The 19,101-nt window shown below is 35.8% G+C and overlaps 3 protein-coding genes and 1 non-coding gene across 4 annotated transcripts; 1 reads left to right on the forward strand and 3 right to left on the reverse strand.

The window, feature by feature from the left end:
- Positions 1-4,480: 4,480 nt before the first annotated feature.
- On the reverse strand, positions 4,481-5,119 carry LOC141651175 (uncharacterized). The gene has a single exon (XM_074458897.1). It carries the CDS (start codon positions 5,117-5,119, stop codon positions 4,481-4,483), a length of 639 nt encoding a protein of 212 aa, XP_074314998.1.
- Positions 5,120-6,768: 1,649 nt separating this feature from the next.
- On the reverse strand, positions 6,769-9,437 carry LOC141653141 (putative inactive poly [ADP-ribose] polymerase SRO5). The gene is made up of 5 exons (XM_074460807.1): positions 8,656-9,437; positions 8,106-8,362; positions 7,858-7,997; positions 7,668-7,766; positions 6,769-7,080 (listed from the first exon to the last, which is right to left on the reverse strand). Exons 1-5 carry the CDS (start codon positions 9,129-9,131, stop codon positions 7,045-7,047), a joined length of 1,008 nt encoding a protein of 335 aa, XP_074316908.1. The 5' UTR covers positions 9,132-9,437; the 3' UTR covers positions 6,769-7,044.
- Positions 9,438-17,801: 8,364 nt separating this feature from the next.
- On the forward strand, positions 17,802-18,914 carry LOC141653143 (uncharacterized). Its single transcript, XM_074460809.1, has one exon. The coding sequence runs from the start codon at positions 18,122-18,124 to the stop codon at positions 18,689-18,691; it is 570 nt and encodes a 189-aa protein (XP_074316910.1). The 5' UTR covers positions 17,802-18,121; the 3' UTR covers positions 18,692-18,914.
- A 58-nt stretch (positions 18,915-18,972) lies between these two features.
- Positions 18,973-19,044, reverse strand: TRNAP-UGG (transfer RNA proline (anticodon UGG)). Its single transcript has one exon. It is a non-coding gene; the product is annotated as a tRNA-Pro (tRNA).
- Between the last annotated feature and the right edge of the window lie 57 nt (positions 19,045-19,101).

The following is a 19,101-nucleotide window of genomic DNA, read 5'->3' on the forward strand; positions in this document are numbered from 1 at the left end:
TGTGAAATATGGAATAGAAATATCCGGAACATTCCAGAACATTCTGACTCGGGATTTAACGGTTATCAGAAAATGAAGACGGTTTTAGGCCCGGACTCCAAATGTACTCTAATTACTGCCAAAACGACCGTATCGGCACGTAGATGACAACTAAGAGGTAAACATTAATATTTGAGCAATCACTTGACGATAATCTTACGAACTGTCACAAATCGTTCCGCGTACCAAACATGCGGCCCAATCATCACCGGGTGGTTTGCGAGAGGTGCAGAAACGAGGTGTCTACAAATACTCAAATCTGAAATCTACATAAAACCCAGGTTCTGGAAAAAAAAAAGAAGCAGCGTGAAGAAGAACAAGTATGGTGAGAAATAGAATAGTAATTATGGGCCCTTATGTTACTCCACCTCAGAAGGTACGCCGTCCCATGTTTGGCTGATGAAGAATACCTGCGTTATGGCAATGTATTTATGCCTCTTTATTCTAAAAGGAGGCCAAGCGGTCTGCCGGGTTTGCTATTGCCGTGATCAAGGGTCGTAATCCCCCTCTTCCTCATACCAGCAACCAAGAGAAAGCCGAGATTGAGATTGAGTGGACATTATCACAAACACAAATAGTAAGAAGTTGATTCATGAAAAATTAAAGTCGAGTGGGCAAAGATTGTCGTTTTTATTAATCATATAATCGTACATTCTTTCTTTGTTCATATACCACTCCCAAGTCCCAACCAAGGTCATGGGGAAGGGTGGTTGGGTTCAGTGAAGATCCTCTGTCCCATTTGGTGTCCCATTGTATGTGTCACACCACTTACTTTCTAACACATCAACAAGTTTATATATTTGCTGCAATATTTTATTTTGCCATAAGTGATGTGTCAAAAAGTAAGTGGAGTGGCACACACAATGGGACACAAAAGTGGGACATGTGATCCTCACTGGATTGGGTTAGGTTAGTTAAAGATCAAACATATAATAATTTGGATGAGCGGATTGTAAAAAAGGTCATGTGGTGAACTTCTTTTCACAAACTTGACCTTGTTGATGGCCTAGTAGGTATCATCTTCAGACTGGTCCGGAATAAAAAACTACTCCATACTGCATTGGCTAGAGAGAGCTTGGTCAAGTAGTTCAAGTGAACAATGAGAGACATGATTGAAAAAGTAATTTTTTTTTTTTTGACAATCGGGTTAACGAGTTCTACAATTTAGTAGCACGCTTAGCTAACCTATGAGTGGCTTTATTACAAATTCTAGGAACATAAGAAAAAGAAACACAGTGAAAGTTTGCCGCTAATCCATTGATATCTTCAACAGTATTCCTAGTCCAATGTTTGAGTTGAGAATACTTCAGTACTTGAGCAAGACCTGTAGACAATCAGAGAAAATGGTAACATGAAAGATATTGTGAGAGAGCGCCCACTTCAAGGCCTCCTTAATTGCCAAAGCTTCTGCTTGTTCAGCATTTTCAACTTTTCCTTTGATACAGAATTCAGACACAACCTCATTATCAAACATGATACACCCACCCAAACCAGCAACAAGCTCTTTTGACCATGCAGCATCCACATAAATATGAGACTGTGAGCAGTTAAGAGAATCTTGGATCAAAGGAAAGAGAACTTCATTCCTAAGGTTAGTCAAGTCTTCCTCCAAAGGTGTTTGGAAAGTTATGGACCCTGATTTCTTATCCTCGGCCAAAAGAGCCCATTAAAGAGAATCTTGGTATAGTAAGATAGCACCAATAGGCGAACACTCAGAATTATCAAAGACCTTTCTACACCTTACCACCCAGATAGTCCAAATAGTACACAAAAAGGAAAGACAAGCCTCTTATTTGTTATCAGCCTTAAAAGGAACAGAAAGCCAATTGCAAATCCAAGACTCGCGGTTCAAATTATTCCTTGATTGAGCCCGAATCCCCAAAACACTTCCAGCCCAAACTCTACTAGCAAATGAACAATCACGGAAAAGATGATCAGGCTTTTCCGTTTCTTGTGAATCACAAAGCACACAAGTAAATGGGCCATCAAAACCCCTCTTTAAGAAGGCTTCCCCACAGGGAAATGGTTCAGTGAGATTTTTCCAAATAAGAATAATACAGCTTTTCGGCCCTGGAAGATTCCATAGGATTTTCTGAAAGACACAGATACACGCACCTGGAACTCTTGAAAGGTCCTTCGGGGTAGCTGAAGAATTCCATGAGTTTTTTAGTTCAATGTGGTAGCCAATCTTAACTGAGTAATTTCCAGACGAAGAAGCCGACCAAAAGAAGTTAACACTGTCTTCAGAGCATCGAATCGGAATAGCAATAATGTCTTTCACAGAGGATTCATCAAAAAACATAGACACTAATCTACGGTCCCAACAGCTATTGTTATAGATAATGTTTTTTATTCTCAAGTTACTCAAATTAGGGGGATCGGTAAGAAGCTCTAAACATCGTGGTTTCGGCACCCTTCCGTTAACCCATTTAGTGTTCCAAACACTAAGATTAGAAATTGGTTTAATGAGTTGAAGGCCCCAAGCAATATCTTTCCTTCCCCAAGAAGAATTACTCTTACCATTATTAAAAAGTAGATCGACATCTCGCCACCTTAGGCCATATTTAGCAGCAATAGACTTACTAAGAATAGAATCTGGGTGGGTGATCATTCTCCATCCAATCTTTGCTAAGAGAGCTTGATTGAACTCTTTCATACGTCTAACACCCAGACCACCATTCCCTTTAGGTTGGCTTGGGAATAGCCTATTACACCAACTAATAGAAGGAGATTTCTTTTGACCCGCCCACCAAAAATGTGACAATATAGCATCTAATATTTTTGTCACACTTATCGGTATTTTAAATAACGATATAAAGTAAACAGAAAGGGAAGATAAGACAGAAGAAATAAAAGCCAATCTACCAGCCGATGATAGAAGAACACAATAACATGATGATAATCGCTTCCTAACCTTTTCAATGATAAACTCAAAAATTTCTCTTTTACTTTTATAACACCCTGAGAGACCCACATCTGTATGAATACCCAAGTAGGAACCCATATTAGTGCCACACGGTATATTGAAGGTTTTCAAACATTTTCGAGCAAATGAAAGACTAGAGCACGAGCTTAGTGTCATAGAAGATTTATTATCATTAATAACCTAACCCGATGCATGACAGTACTCCTTAATAACTTTGTCCAGGTTAACGCAACTCTTAGAATTACCTTCAATAAAAAACATAGAATCATCCGTGAAGAGCATATGAGAGATAGGGATACTCTTCCTGCTAACCTTAATTCCTTGTATAAGCCCATCCTTCTCCATGCGCAGAATGTTTAACGAGAGAATTTCAGTGCACAGAACAAAAATATATGGGGAAAGTGGATCACCGTGACGAAGACCGCAACTCGGGTGGATACGGCTAGAGGGAACACCATTAACCAATATTTCATAGGACACCGTCGTGATACACTTCATAATCAGCTGAATGAAGTTGCAGGGGAATCCCATCAAAACCAGCGACTGTAACACCCCACGGTAATTGAAGAGGTCCAGTGATAGGCTTAAATGACTAGTGCTTAAAGGGATTGGAAGTACTACTCATATCAACAAAGTGCACTATCTTTTATGGTCATCCATGCGAAAGAACTCCAAAGTTAAGCGTGCTTGACTGGGAGTAGTCTTAGGATGGGTGACCTCCTGGGAAGGTTTCCGGGATGCACATGAGTGAGGACAAAATGCGCTGTAAAGGACCCGTGTTGATCTGTGGGCCATGTACACAGCCTGGTGAGCTATCATAAGTAACCGCTCCCGACCCGGTTTGGGCCGGGGTGTTACAGTACCTCTAATAAAATTCCAGTCTAACCGGTCATAAGCTTTGCTCTTGTCCGCTTTAAACGCCATTCTACCCATCCTGCCATTTCTAGAAGATGAACTGTTTTGTAAAATTTTCATTAGTAATTAATATATTATCACCAATATTCCTCCCATGAACAAACACATTTTGGAAGTCGCCCACTAGTTTTCCCGTGAACTTATTCAATCGATTAGTGATACACCTTATAATAATTTTCATTATAACATTACACAAACTAATAGGGCGGAAGTTATCTACCGTTTCAGGGGCACTAGACTTAAGAATAAGAATTAAGAAGGTCTTATTCAAGAATTTTGGAGAACTATTACCATTCAAGATAGCTAAGACTGTCCCAATAACATCATGCTTGATGAAGTGCCAACATTTATAGCAAGAATATCATCAAGTCCAGGAGATTTTAACGGGCCAAGCTGAAACACTATCGTGCGAACCTCCTTAGGAGTGAAATGGTTGCCAAGAGCATCACTGTCATCCGGAGAAAGGAACCCTTTATTGACAGTAAACAAATTATTAACAGTAGGGAAGTACTCATCAAACGAGACCTCATTCACTCCTTCCTTAAACAGACCAACGTAGAATTGGACAAATAATCCCATAATGTCCTCGGTGTCAAAATTTCACTCCCCATTATCCATTTTAATCCCAGCAATATAATTCCTACCGGCTCTACCCTTAACCCAATTAAAGAAGTACTTGGAGCATGTATCTCCCTCTATATTCCATTTAATCTTGGCACGCTGTTTCCAATATTTAGCCGAAACCTTAGCATACTCCGCTTGACTAGCATACGCAGTAGTGAAAGTCCGAGTCACTCCCATTGTCTCGATTTCATGCAAACCTTTTTCCAAAGTGTCGTCAAAATCACTCCATTTCTTATTCCACTCTTTTCTCTTAGAAATAGACCAGAGACGCATACAATTTCTAGCCTTAGAAAATTTCCGTATCATTCTGACCATAATAGAGCCTGGGACAGGGACAAACCATTCGTTATGTACCAAGCAAATACACTCCTCGTAATCCAGGTTCCAGACCTCCATTCTATAAGGTCTTATACCATTACAAGTAAGTAAATCTGTTTCAAAAATAATAGGCGCATGGTCCGAAACTTGAATATGAAGGTGAGTGATACCAGAATTCAGAAAAATATCATTCCAATCCCACGATCCGTACCCCTTATCAAATCGTTCCAGCACTATACTATGATCTTCCCTCTTGTTACACCATGTAAATCTTGGCCCCTTAAAAGGAATATCCATAAAAAAATGTCGAGCCTTTCATTTATTAAAACATGAAGCTCCTGGGATCCTACCTTTACTACCTCCCCATTTATCTTCTTGATAGTCAACTTGGTTAAAGTCCCCTATAAGAAGGCAAGGGTTTTCAAAAGAGCAGATCCATTGACTGGGATCATTCCAAACGATTTCTCACTTATGAGTGATTGGTTCGCCATAAACACAAATACCAAAAGCTATCTTTGCATTGCATGACTTTGATGATAATAAAGTTTTGACAAGCAAAAATACACTCAAACTGAGCATCAGACCTAAAACCAAACCAAATGTCTCATTTGGTTTCATGAGCATCTACACCAAAACTCCGAGAGAACCCAAAGTAACGAAAAATAGGATCAACTAATTTTACTTTACACTTTGTTTCAGATAAGAAAAAAAATCAAAATAAGTACTCAAAATAATTTCTCTAGTCTTCGCAATCGTAGGAGCAAGAGGGTTATTTAAACCCCTTACATTCCAACAAAGTCTTTTCATGAAGACGAAATCCACCACTGCAGTACCACCAACTCCACACCAGGCTCATATCAACACAACCTAATGATTCGCCCCAAGCAAGAACCCAACCAACAAAGACTCACCATAGATAGAAGGAAACTACAAAAACCACCCATACATCTCACACAACCGACACACAAGAAACGGGTCCAATAGGCGGGGGTAAAGGGGGGAATCACCATATCAGACCCAAAAGACACACACAGCCTCGCACACCGACACACACCTGACCATAGACAGAGCCTTTTTTTCTTAATAATAATAAAAAAAAAAGGCGAATCCAACCAAATACTCAATCCATCAAAGCCGAAAAACAAAAGCACACAAAGTGTGTCAGCAAACCAGCAACATGGACCAACGAGGTCCCTTACCAATTTTAACGTATTAAAGAAAGAGTAATGGACAGACCAGGAAATCCATTTTCGCCAAATGATACCTCATAGGACCACCGCCATACAAGCAACAAGGCAAACCATAAAGACGATAACATGTACTCTATAAGTCTATAAAATACTGAAAAAAAGATTAAGAGTTAATATATTGGCAATCAGTTAAGGTGATTTTCTGCGGGATGGTTAGAGCATGTGGAAAACGCTATGACATTATTTTTTGTTTTTGTTACATTATGTTGTTGACATTATTTTTTTGTTTTTGTTACATTGTTGACATTATTAGCAGACATTATTAGCACATGATCTGTCTATGTTATAATGATGTTTTTGTATAAGAGATTAAGACTAATATTTAAACGTGCATAAAACCATTGTAAAATGTGAAGCATATTGAGGTCTTACATTTGTTGGAAGTTGATATCACGTGGACCATACAACAAAGTGGTCTGACCCTAAACCAATTGTATAATCCCAAATTGTGTGATCCTAACAGCACACGGTTTCTACTCCGCTTTGTATTCACCGACCCACTGATCTTATGTTGCACGTCTTCCACTCTTTCAAGGGGCGTATAACCCATCTGTGGGCTTAACTGTCGATCGCAAATTTTCGAGTTTTGAATAGCTACCCACCGATTTTAGATTGCTGGGTAGGTTACATAAAACCGTCTTAATACTAAGGTCCAAACGATATGTTCTGAAATTAACAATTCCGACAAGTCAATCGTTCATCATAATCTCCGATATATTTATAACCAACAAGACAAACAAGTACTACAAATTTAAATGATCTCTATCCTAGGCTACGAACCCTTGTGCTCATTAAGCATTCGGATTAACGAAAACAAAACTATGATTTAACTCTAACCAACCCCCCTACTCCGATTTGAAAACAATTTACAACTTGATTCAAACAAAATACATCCCTATCTAGCCAGCCGCTATATCTTGTATGTATCAACTTCTTCCCATCAAATTATGTAGTCTTCCTAATTGTTAGTTGTTACTTGTTAGTGTTGTGGTGTGACATCCTCGATTCCTGCACAAATGAATAACAAACGGAATTAATTAAATCGTCATAAAAATAATTGTCATTGACACATATGCACGACTTGACCCAATCTACTAAACTGTATGGACTCACCGCTATTGATTGAACCTTGACAACCCGTAACATATCAACGACAACCCGTGATTAGAGGCTAATTAACAACTTGCTTAAGTAGTCTAGTCATATAATTAATTAATTTAAAGCAAGAGGGGATACGTTCTTATCAAATTGACTATTATTGTATAATATCATTTGGTCTAGTCATGTAATAAGAACATAAATATCTAGAAGCAATTAATTTTAATCAAAGCGTACAATATGAAAGCATAACCAAATTTGACTACATCAATGACATCACATAATATACAACTTTGTTCGTTTTAATCGTTTCAATTTTTGTTTAAGTAAGGAAAACCGAAAGTGACACGCAACAAAATTAGGAACAAAATCAGAATCAAACAACCAAACCACATCTAATTAGGGGACTTCCTTGCATTCCACGTATTAAAACGTCATTAACATGGAGATTAAGCATTCGTCAAAAAACTCAAATAAGACCGTTGTTAGAGTATTACCTTAACGCTTTTAAACGATTTTATAACAGCTACCAATAGCTTATCCCCAGCAATGTGTCGAACTTTTTCTATTAGGTCCGGTCGCGATATTTTCTTCTCCTGTTGAACAAAAATTAACGTTGTTGATTAATAAACCGACTTAATTAAACTCCGATATGAGATTTTAATGAGGAATGATTTGAGTAATTACTTTGTAATCTTTATGATACTTGCTAATCAAGGCAACCGCATCAGATGGTAAGTATCTTGCCAAAACCGAAATCAATGCCGGAAATGAAATCCATGGCGATGTTGGCATTCTTATCCCATTTTGTGTCTTAGGAAACACACCTAAACAAAAACAATTAAACAACATAATTAGTCATTAATTAATTAATTCGTAAATTAAACAAGATATTAAATAAAATTAATTAAATTATTAAGATTTATAATTTGTACCTTTGGATGGTGATTGAGCTGCTGTTGCGTTTGCTTTGAATGTAACAATGTATTCGGGTAAAATGTGAGTGTTCATGTTAGTACTCCAAATTACGTATTTACTCGGTTTATCATACGAATCCACCCCTGAATCGAACGCGTCGGAACTTGGATGTGTTTGACCCGACCCAATATGAACCAATTCTGACCGTCCTAGTAGAACACGACATAGTAAGACGTGTCTTAATCCGTCTTCATCCGGACTCGAATCCTCCACACTGTAAAAATCAATCAAAAACTAATCACATTAGTTCAATTAATTCAAATACTTCATAAACCACAATGTAACATAAACAACACAAATACCGAGTAACAAATTACACAAATTCTTATATAAAACCGTTATATATAGACTCATTTTATTAAAACTTAGACGGTCCAATATTCGACTAATGAGATACTCCCTCGATTGCAATTAAATAACCGAGACAACTAAATAACGGAACGTAAAGAAATAATCGAGACAACTAAATAATGAAAACGTAAAGAAATGACGGGACGGAAAATATACCTAGGAACAGGGGAATCATCAGGAGAGAGAAGAATAGCGCCATGATTGTTCAACAACAAATCTTGAAAACCAAACCCGTGATCCAAAATCCTCTCGATTTTTCTTTTATCACCGCCATACCAACCAAACTTCATATTAGTGGACCCACCGCCATTACCACCGCCATACTTATTCTCCAAACCTTTAAGATGAACTTGAAAAGCTTGAATTCTCGCCATACTTGAAGGATTCACCGACCAATTTCTCCGATGAACCGCCGTCACAACCGCCGTATCTCCGACACCGGCGAGGAATCTCCGGCGAATCAATTCATACGGCCTCTCCCCCTCCTCAATCTCCACCGCTACCCCCTCGTTGAAGATTCCTTGACGCCGAATCCGAGACGTCGCTGATGAAGTTGGACAACATGAACCGGTGATACCGCTTTCGCAATCCGAAACCGAGGATGATAATTCAATCTGGTGTTTGAAATCCATTGCTTGAAGTTAAAAAGGGAATTTAATTTTTTGAATTTAATTGGAAAATTGTACAACAAAAGTAAAATGGAAAATTTACAAAATTTGAAAAAAGTTCATATTTATTTAGGAATTTAGGTTTCTTATGTAGCAAGATAAAATCAAAAAGGTGTTTGTAAAATTGAATTCATGCAATATGTATTGGAGATGTAGGAATAATGAAAAGTGGGGAAGAGGAATATATATATATACGTAACAGATGAACCGACTTGAGAGAAATAGTATTATTTTATTGTGGGTGGCAAGTAAATTTTAAAGTTTGGCGGTTCAAATTGTAAATGGTTTTGGCTGTTTTATGGAAAGTTTTGCTTTTTGTCCGTTGTAACTTGTTAGAGTAAGTCGCACGGAGTAACTCTCCCGTAAAACCGTCTTATTAAAAAAATTATAAATTTAAAAAAAGGGAAAAAATATTAAAAAATTTAACTATTATCAAACCATCTTATATCAAAAATTTTGACAGTTTTATTTTTATTTTTTAATTTATTATCCGGCTGTGTTTTAGGCAGATGCGCACATACAAACCATCGTGTATACATAAACGCAAATTACTTTTTTTAGGTAAATCAACCCCAGTTTTTTATGACGAGAGAACTTGCAGGTTGCAATCGCTATCTTTAGCGTGCACAGGGTAAAACTTCAAGTATATGATAGCATATTACTAGCATGTAAGCTATATATACCAGCCATGTTAGAGGGTGACAGACTGCCACGTTCGCCAGAATAAGGCCGGTTTTATTAACATGTAACTAGAATATTTTGTTCGATTAATAAAAAATAATAATTAACTCAGTTGTTCTTAGATAAGATCGTTTAGATAAATATTGGATAAAATGATTCCATTTTCAAATATTATGATCCATTTAGTGAAAAAATATTTACTAAATAAAATTGTTTTTACAAAAAAATTACTTGTATTATATTTAAAACCACCTTAGATAAAAACTTGTATGATCGCGTTTATACTATTGTTAATTAAGCAGTTGGTTTTAATTTTACCATTAAAAAAAAAACTGTTGACGTTGAAACTTGGCAAGAAAGGCGGTACCCAAAAAAAAATGATTAGGGGGTGAGGTGGGGGGGTTGAGTGAAATGACGGAATTGACCTTGGCTAAGTTGGCAAAACGATAAGACTTGTACAGTAAGTAAAAACCAGGTTGACTACTAGTGATTGCTGGTTTATTGGGGTTAAGGGCGTGTGTCTAACGTGGGGACGGGCTAGGAGGGAATTGTGTGCTACTTTGTCGATCCTCATAAACTGATAAACTACTTGTTCGTCAAGTAGTGGAGGGCGATGTTTATGGTATTTTATTATTTGGAAAATAAATTGGAAGGTGGTTGTCAATTTGAGAATGAATATGAATAGGGTCATAGGGATAATGACTTCACAACTCTAGTATGGTGATGATGGGACTGGTCGGATCGAGTCGGGTAATTGGTAGATAATTGGAATTATTGGGTTTTTTGAGTAACTGGTAGATAATTGAAAGTAATACTAATAGGTAGAACGAATTTTGGGGTGGAACGAATTTTTCGAGTAACTCTAATAGCGAATTTTGGGTTAAATAATACAATAAGTCTTGCTTGCGACGGGTCGGATCTTGCGACGGGTATTATGTGAGTGGAAATGGGTAGAGGGGACAAGGTGGGTACCCACCCCATGTGCTTTGTCTCTCACCCTTATGGGTTTTGTGTGAGAGAATATGGTACCCGTCTCTTGTTTGTGACGGATACCTCCGTCACAAATAAGAATTTGTGTAAATAATGGTGGAACGGGGTTTTAGAGTATTAACTTTGTGAGTGAATATTGAACACTCAATCATTGAGTCATATTAATTGACTGATAATTTTACACTGCAATATGAAAAATCAGTGGAGGCAAGCCCCCTCCTGGCATCACCAAGTTCCTCTGTTGAGGCCGACGTATCTAACTTTCGATTTTATGTAGCTTATATATAAATATATATATTTTTTTACAGTAAGCAAATAATAGTCATGCTCAGTTCATCGCAGCTCTTGCAATAGAATGAGCAATCCTGTTAAGTTTCCGAGGACAGTGGCTAATTGAAATACACTGCGTAGTAGATATTTGTAGCTTATATATATTCGCGTCATACTTTTGTACAATTTAAGTTTTCGTTGTTAGATGGCATAATGATACACACCGTAGTATAAGGGTATGTAAGTTTACTAATATTGATACGAATCATCTTTTTTCTACAGCAACTAATATGAATCCGAAATCGAGACGAAGATTAATGACAAATTTCGATCTCCGAGATGTTAGGATCATATCTATCATTCCAAAATAAACTCGGTTCATATATATTTAATTAGGTGTATCTAAGCGATTGGGGTGCACTGTGTAGTTAAACCTACAAAATTCATTATGATTTACATATTATTGTTGATAAGGTTGATATTAGTTGCATCAATCCTAATTCATAGGATATGTATGACTGTACGAGTATTCATTTAAGTTGGAGATCAATTTTCTTGAATTATATACTGATAAAAAGTTGAATCTTTATATACAAGGAACTCAACCATTGCTTCCTCGCTCTCTCATTCAAATACGTTCCAATATAGGAGTACATAAATTATCAATTAGACAATTACTTTCATTGAACAATAGTTATTTGGTTGATATATATGTTCCAACCGTAAGATTAAGGGTTTAGACCGACTCTTTTTAAATTATGCTCTAAAATAGAATTATCGAAGAGTTGCATAATTGACTTTAGCAAAAGGAAATTAAAAAGTTGACCCAACTTTTTTTTCTTCACATATCTTTATGTCATAAAAACATATTGCCGGACTTTATGATTCAAAAAAACCAATTATTTCTAAGCTAGTGAACAACATTCTTGATTCTATATATGTCGTAGTCCATGGATATGACTTGTATCCTTCGCCATTAAGTTGCTTACTACTTTGTACTTGCATAATAAACTTCCGACTATTTTTATTCCTATCTTGCCTTGTTTAAAATTCTTGCTACAAGTATCCAATTCTCCACGAATATGTATAATTTTCAGTTCAATCCTACACGAATCTTCTTTTTGGATGGAGAGTAAGTCTCCTGAGAGACGGTCTCTTAATAAACTTTATTGAGAGACCATTGTACAATTTTAAGAAAAAGTGGTACTAAAGGTAATAAAATAGGTACAAATCATGATTAATTATAAAATGGGTACATTTATTATGTAAATAGGTACGAAATTACTATGTCAAGATCAACAATAAAAAGGGTACGAAATACAAATAAAAGGGTACGAAAGATTGGTCTCTCAATAACTTAGTGAGAGACCGTCTCTCCCAAGTTTTAGTGTTGGATGAATATATTATCTAGCAACTTTGTAATTATGATTATAATAACCTAAATATACACGAGAATAAACTACAAAAACACGTGAATTATTCTAGTGTTCATGCTAGTAAATTAACAGTCGATCAATTGTTATACACATTGTCAACGCGTAGAATTGAGATGCTTCAAGACAATTTTTTAAATTTATGATACTTACCTATGAATCTATCGGCTCATGTTCATCATTTGTTTATTTTTAATTAAAATATTCCTCACAGATAATATAAAATATAAATAAATAATTGAGACGGAAGAAATATCATCCAAATCCACACATATTGAAGACAACTATGTTAGAATGACTTAAGGAATAAATTTCTACACAATAATAATTATTTCCTAGGACAACTTTTGTGCTACATGAATGCCTTGTTTACTCAATTACTCATCTAATAATATTTGGCCCATAGTTTTATCACGTAGAACCTAGAAAAACATAACTATATCCCATTTTAGGGGTTGATTTGACCCAATTGCAAGCACCAAGATAAGTGTGTACCCCTATTAAGATGTCTTACAACAATTCTCACTTGATATATCATCATCTCATCTTGTAAAATGTTGTTGTAATCAGCAATCAATATGAATTATATCACCTCATCTTGTAAAATGTTGTTGTAATCAGCAATCAATATGAATTATATCAGTAAGTCTTCCTTGTAACGGGTCAAATATCACACATGAGTAGATAAAGACAAAATTAGAGCGCCTTTGTCTTTATCTAACTATGTAGATTTTATTTGACCTGTCAAAAGCTTGTGATGGATACTGTCCGTCACAAATGAGAACTTGTGATGAATTATCACATTGCCAAGTAAAGTTCCGTGTTATATACCGAGTATTTCATATACAATAACTTTGAATTCAAAATTAATGAAATAGTTTTAAACAATGTTCTTTTAAACTTAAGGAGTCGTTTGATTACCCATTTTAAAATACATGAATTGCAATTCATGGGATTTGCAAAATTTGTGGGTTGATTGTTTACCCCAAATCATATGAATTGAAGTTCAATAGGGAATGTAAGTGAGAATTTTTGTGGAATTCACTTCTCACATTTTAACCAAGCACCATTTTTTCTTTTCCATTTCACGTGATTTACAAAATGTGAAAACTGTTACTTCCTTATAACTTCTAACGAACTAAACAATCTTAAAAAGTCAAGACTTTATTAATCCTTCCCAACAATTTTTGCAAATCCCCCTTAAACTAAAAGAATAAGAGATCTATAAAGTTTTCCCGCCTAAATGAATTAGGCTATAAATGGGCTTCATAACATCATATATACAACTGGGTCATCCTGATTAATTTTGACTTATGCTATAAATGGGCTTCATAATATCATATCTACAACTGGACCATACTGATTAATTTTATACAATAAATAATTCTATGCCATTTAAAAAAGGGATAATATTTTTTAATTTGCATAGACATATTAATATGATATTCTTATTTTATTACATACATGAATTGCACTAATTATATGTACAATGTGATAGAAATATTTTACTATTATTATTTTTAGAACTAAACACTATGGCCAAGAACATTTTTTAGGAAATATTTTCTAATTAACTCTATTTTTCTATCTTTTGATACAAACGTAATACAGGTTGGGAGTATTGATAAATAATTGTTCGTACTTTTAAAAAGAAAAACTTACTTATGATATATTTTTTCTTACACTTTAACTTAATATTTATCTTTGCTCCATACTATATGAAAACTTAAATTTTGGATAATTTTTTTTAGATATTTATAAAAGCCTTTAGTGGATATACTGATATAATTAAAAACAATATTTTTTTTAAAACAAAGTTAATAAAATAATTTCAGTAAAACTGACAATCTTATACAGAGTAAAAGTGTTGAACAATATCTTTTCTAGCTCTTAATACAAAATATTATTAATAGTAAATTTTATAATTAAATTTCAAATGCAGTTAAATACCAATAGTATAATTGTTAAATTCTCTAATATTTCTATCTAAAAAACCGCGCATTTGCGCGGGATCTATACTAGTATAAGACTAATCCAATAATAAAACTCAGACAAAATATTAACACATAATAATTACGAAACCTTTTAAATTTATTTTGACAACTTAATATTTTATTACCATAATCACATACATAAAAAAAAATCAATAATAATGACCACAAAATATCAAGTTGTTGAAATCTCAAGGTGAGGTAAACACACACATAAACACATTTACATAGGATTATCTTTAACTAGATTCGTGTTACCTAGAGCTGACAAATATTGACACAACACAAAAATACGACACGAACTCGACACAAAATTAATGGATTTGGGTTGAAGTTAAATGAGCCATTTATGTGAGTGGGTCGACACGAACACAACATGATATTTAATTGGGTTGGATTTGGGTTGAACACTCTAAACACAAACTCGACACAAATGACCTGTTTACTAAATTAATCCTAATTTTTCTTGATCATCTTACCCATAAATGTATTTATACTTTTCAAATATTGACATGAGACGAAAACACGACACGAAATTAACGGTTAAGGTTGACCCTTGATGACCCATTTATGTAAGTGGGTCGATACGAACACGATACGAGATTTAAATGGATCAGGTTTGAGTTGAAGGGTTTGTGACTCTATTACATGTGACACGAACACGAACCCGACACAACCTGATTTATTCACCATGTCTAGTAGTGTTACCATAAGACGGTTTTACAAGAGTGTTGGTTTTCCATGCTAAAATCTAAAACTATCACTGGGCCTTGAACATAAGAAGGCGGACTAGTCCATTAAGTTAAGTAAACATTTATCGTCTTTTATGCGTGTTTTATTTCATACTTCTCCATCTTTTCTCAGGGACCTTCTTCAGTCAATTGCAAGGTAAAACATTTCTACTTCTCCCAATTTTTATTTTTCATACTGTTTTCCAAATTGCTGTTTAATTCTTAATCCACATTTTTTAGTCATTAGGGTTTAGCTAATTATTCCCTTTTGTTGATTTTGTTAGATTAATTTTGATTTTACATCATAGAATTAAACATTTGGTGCATTGTAACTTTGAGATTTAAGGGTATTTTGTGAAGTATATTTTTGTAATGCAAAAAGGGTAGTTAGTATGATTCAAAGTTTCATGCTTTTGTGATTGTAATGTACAACAGTATAATTGTTAAGGTCTCTCAATCAAAAGGATTGCCAAACCTCGAATCGCTGCGTACTTGCTATATTGCATTGATTGATTCATATTGGACTGTATAATTGAAATTTGAATCTCGCCTGTTGATTGTGAGAAGAATTTAATCGATATTTTCCGATAAATGATACTTTGGATTGGTTTTTAATTTGTTTGATGGGTTTGTGTATTTGATTGGGATATGTGATTGGGGTTTTGGCAGTGGTGTTTTAGTTGTTTACATTGGGATTTACGAAGGATATATCTATTTGTCGAAACTGTATGATTTACTTAGAATAGCTAATTTGAAGTGAAAGATTGTATGAAAGGGCAAGGAGTGAGAAGAATAAAAAGAGAATTATTGCATTTGGACAACCATGGGGGAGGTGGGAGGTGAAGGGGACGGGGACGGGGATAGAGAATTATGTGAAAGAGATGAGACTTGGAGTAGAGATGAACATGAGCGTTCCGCCCTATTGTTCCGATTTTGTTAGGTTTTAGTTCAGTAAGGATGATGGCAATATGGTTTCTTTCCAGTATTTGATTATCTCCCAGCTACGACTATGGTCCATGTTGACTCTCTCATCCCTTGCCTCCATCTATGGGAATTCTTACTCCAGCTCATCGTTCAGGTTTTTGTGATTATATTCCCTCTGTTGAAATGTAAGGGTTACATTTTCAACATTTAGTACTACCATATGTTGTATTTTTCCGAGAGGGGGGAGATTCTATTGGTCATGATGGCTCTCAAAGCTTTTAAAGTTTTACTTCTACTGCTTGTGCTCTGCAATTCCACCTTTTGTAACCTGGTAGATACTGCATAGGTATCTTAAAATTTCTCTTCGATTAGGATAAAATTGTGTTTTGGTCTTTGTTTCATAAAGAGATCAAATCACCAGCGCATATGTTAAAATATTGATCAGGCCCGATAATGACCTGAAAAGACTTCTTTTCGACCAAACTAAGGGGCTAAATGAGTGGGGTTGCAGCCTCGCAGGTTAACCGATTCGGTCAAAACACATGCTTCCCCCAAATACCCAGTTACCACTTCCCCTTGTAGCACTCGTTCACCCTCACTCGATCCAGCCCTCATTAATTGCATTGATATTAGTGCCAAAGATTTCCCCTGAATCTGAATGTCAGCATAAAACTCCTAAGTTGCCACATTCATATCCATAGTTTGCATCCCCATCCCCTTCAATACTCATCCTGGATATGGAGCTCCTCATGTGGCGAAGTGAAAATCTCCTGTATTTGTCTAAGATGCCTTAATTTTTTGAGTACCAGAAACCAATAGTCTACAAGGAAAAAGTTTTTCTGGATATTAGTCATTTGACATTTTTCTTGTTTTTGTACTATATGTTATGTGTTTTTCATTAGCTCTCTGTATGAAGCATGAATGAACTTATTATAGGAACTGTTGTAATTTCGATTTGTGGGACTGTATCTTGTGGTCATGTTTATATTGATGTAATACATAGTGCGGTGGCGTAACTATTAGTTTTTGGTGGCAACATTTGAATTTGCAGGACATTATTGTGTACAGTATCTTGTAATGGAGGTTAATTTTTGGTGTTAAACCAAACTGTGGTGATGATAGTACTCATTGCTTATAAATATAAGAACTATTTTTGTGTTACTGTTTTTTTACTATGAAGGGTTTACTGAAATTTCTTACTACTTTGAAAGGTTTATTGCACTTTCTTACTTTTTTGAAGGGTTTATTGTGTTTGCCAAGTTACCTACCCTTCTGACATATCTGACAGGTCTAGTTGTTAAGGCAACGAGTACTCGAGTAGTACTCCTCTGATTTAGGCGGAGTGGGTAAAACACAAGAAATTGGACTTTATGAGTTGGGAACTCCTGTTTCAATATTTACTAAAATGATTCTGTAGTTATGTGGTGGATTATGTTCTTCAAACTCAGTGAAAAGTGCCTAGGTTCTGTAGAATCATGAATGTGTGTCTTGGCTTAGAACTAAATGTTTTTTTAAGTGTTAAAGACATGTCGGATTGTCGAGTGATGGTCATGGAATGATGTTCAACCGGCAAAAAACACTACGCATATTTCAGTGTATACTTTTGAAACAATCTTTTATGTTTTCAGTAGAGGGATGAGTTTGTGACTTTGTGTGCATTCGACACCCCGTCCATTACCATAAGCAGTAGGCTAGACTCCTCTGGGTATTATTTGATGATGATGTTATTGATGTTGTTTTTAGGCTTGTGTGAAATCCTAAACTTGCTGTTACAGGAAATGTGCGGCATAAACTTTAATTTGTTTAGCTCTCTTCCAAGCCTTTGCTTTTATTTCAGGTCTACCATTGTTTTATTTCAGGTTTGTTTAGGGTCATTGGAGAAGAAGCCGGATAACATTTACGGATTTACGTAGTACCTTATTCTCTGGTGAAACATGTATTTCATTAGACATTTAAGAACCTTAAAAATAAGGTCTGGACTTCTAGAAAGAAGCGCTCCTTTCCAAGCTCGATGCCTTCAAACTGATGCAGCTCAGAAAACCAAGCCTATGAAGTACAAATACCCTCCCATGTATGACCCATATGGCCCCAGACCACCACCCTCAGAAAAAATTACTCAGCTTGTCGAAAGTATCGTAGCCTTAACATCAGAAGAACGTGCTCAAATTGGTCCTGCTCTAAGAGCGAGTCTTAACCATCCCAAGTTGGAGAAGATTTCAACAGAAGGCTTAGACTTGGGTGCACAAGCAGCCGGTGGGACTGCTCCGGCTGAGGAGGTAAAGGTCGAGAAAACGGCATTTGACGTGAAATTGGAAAAGTTTGACGCGACAACTAAGATCAAGGTGATCAAGGAAATCAGGGCGTTGACCAATCTAGGACTGAAAGAAGCGAAAGACCTAGTGGAAAAAGCACCGGCTGTAATCAAACAAGGGGTCACGAAAGAAGAGGCGGCAGCTATAATCGAAAAGATTAAGGCAGCAGGTGGTGTTGCAGTAATGGAATGAAAAGGGAAAGAAGAAATAGAAGCTGATTGCGCCGCTATTGTAATGCTTGTCGAACATTTGTATAAGAAGTCACGGCGCTATAGTTTTGGTTGCTTGTGTTCTGGATTGTGTTTTTACTCGCTAACAATGGTCTCATTTTTAGACGAAAATTTAGTCCACTTTGCTGTGATTTGGCAAAATAAAAAATATTTCAGCTATAGAAACTTTCATATTTGTTTGTTAAGCCTTGATTTTGTATATGATTCCTGAAAACCAGGCGTTTGTAAGGAAAAAAAAAGAAAGGGGCGTTCCGAGAATCGAACTCGGGACCTCTCGCACCCAAAGCGAGAATCATACCACTAGACCAAACGCCCTTGTTGATTAATATCGTTCATACTAGTCTCATATATATTTGAATAACTTACCATGAC

The sequence above is a fragment of the Silene latifolia genome, chromosome 4 (genome assembly GCF_048544455.1).
Source record: "Silene latifolia isolate original U9 population chromosome 4, ASM4854445v1, whole genome shotgun sequence".
Lineage (NCBI taxonomy): Eukaryota > Viridiplantae > Streptophyta > Magnoliopsida > Caryophyllales > Caryophyllaceae > Silene > Silene latifolia.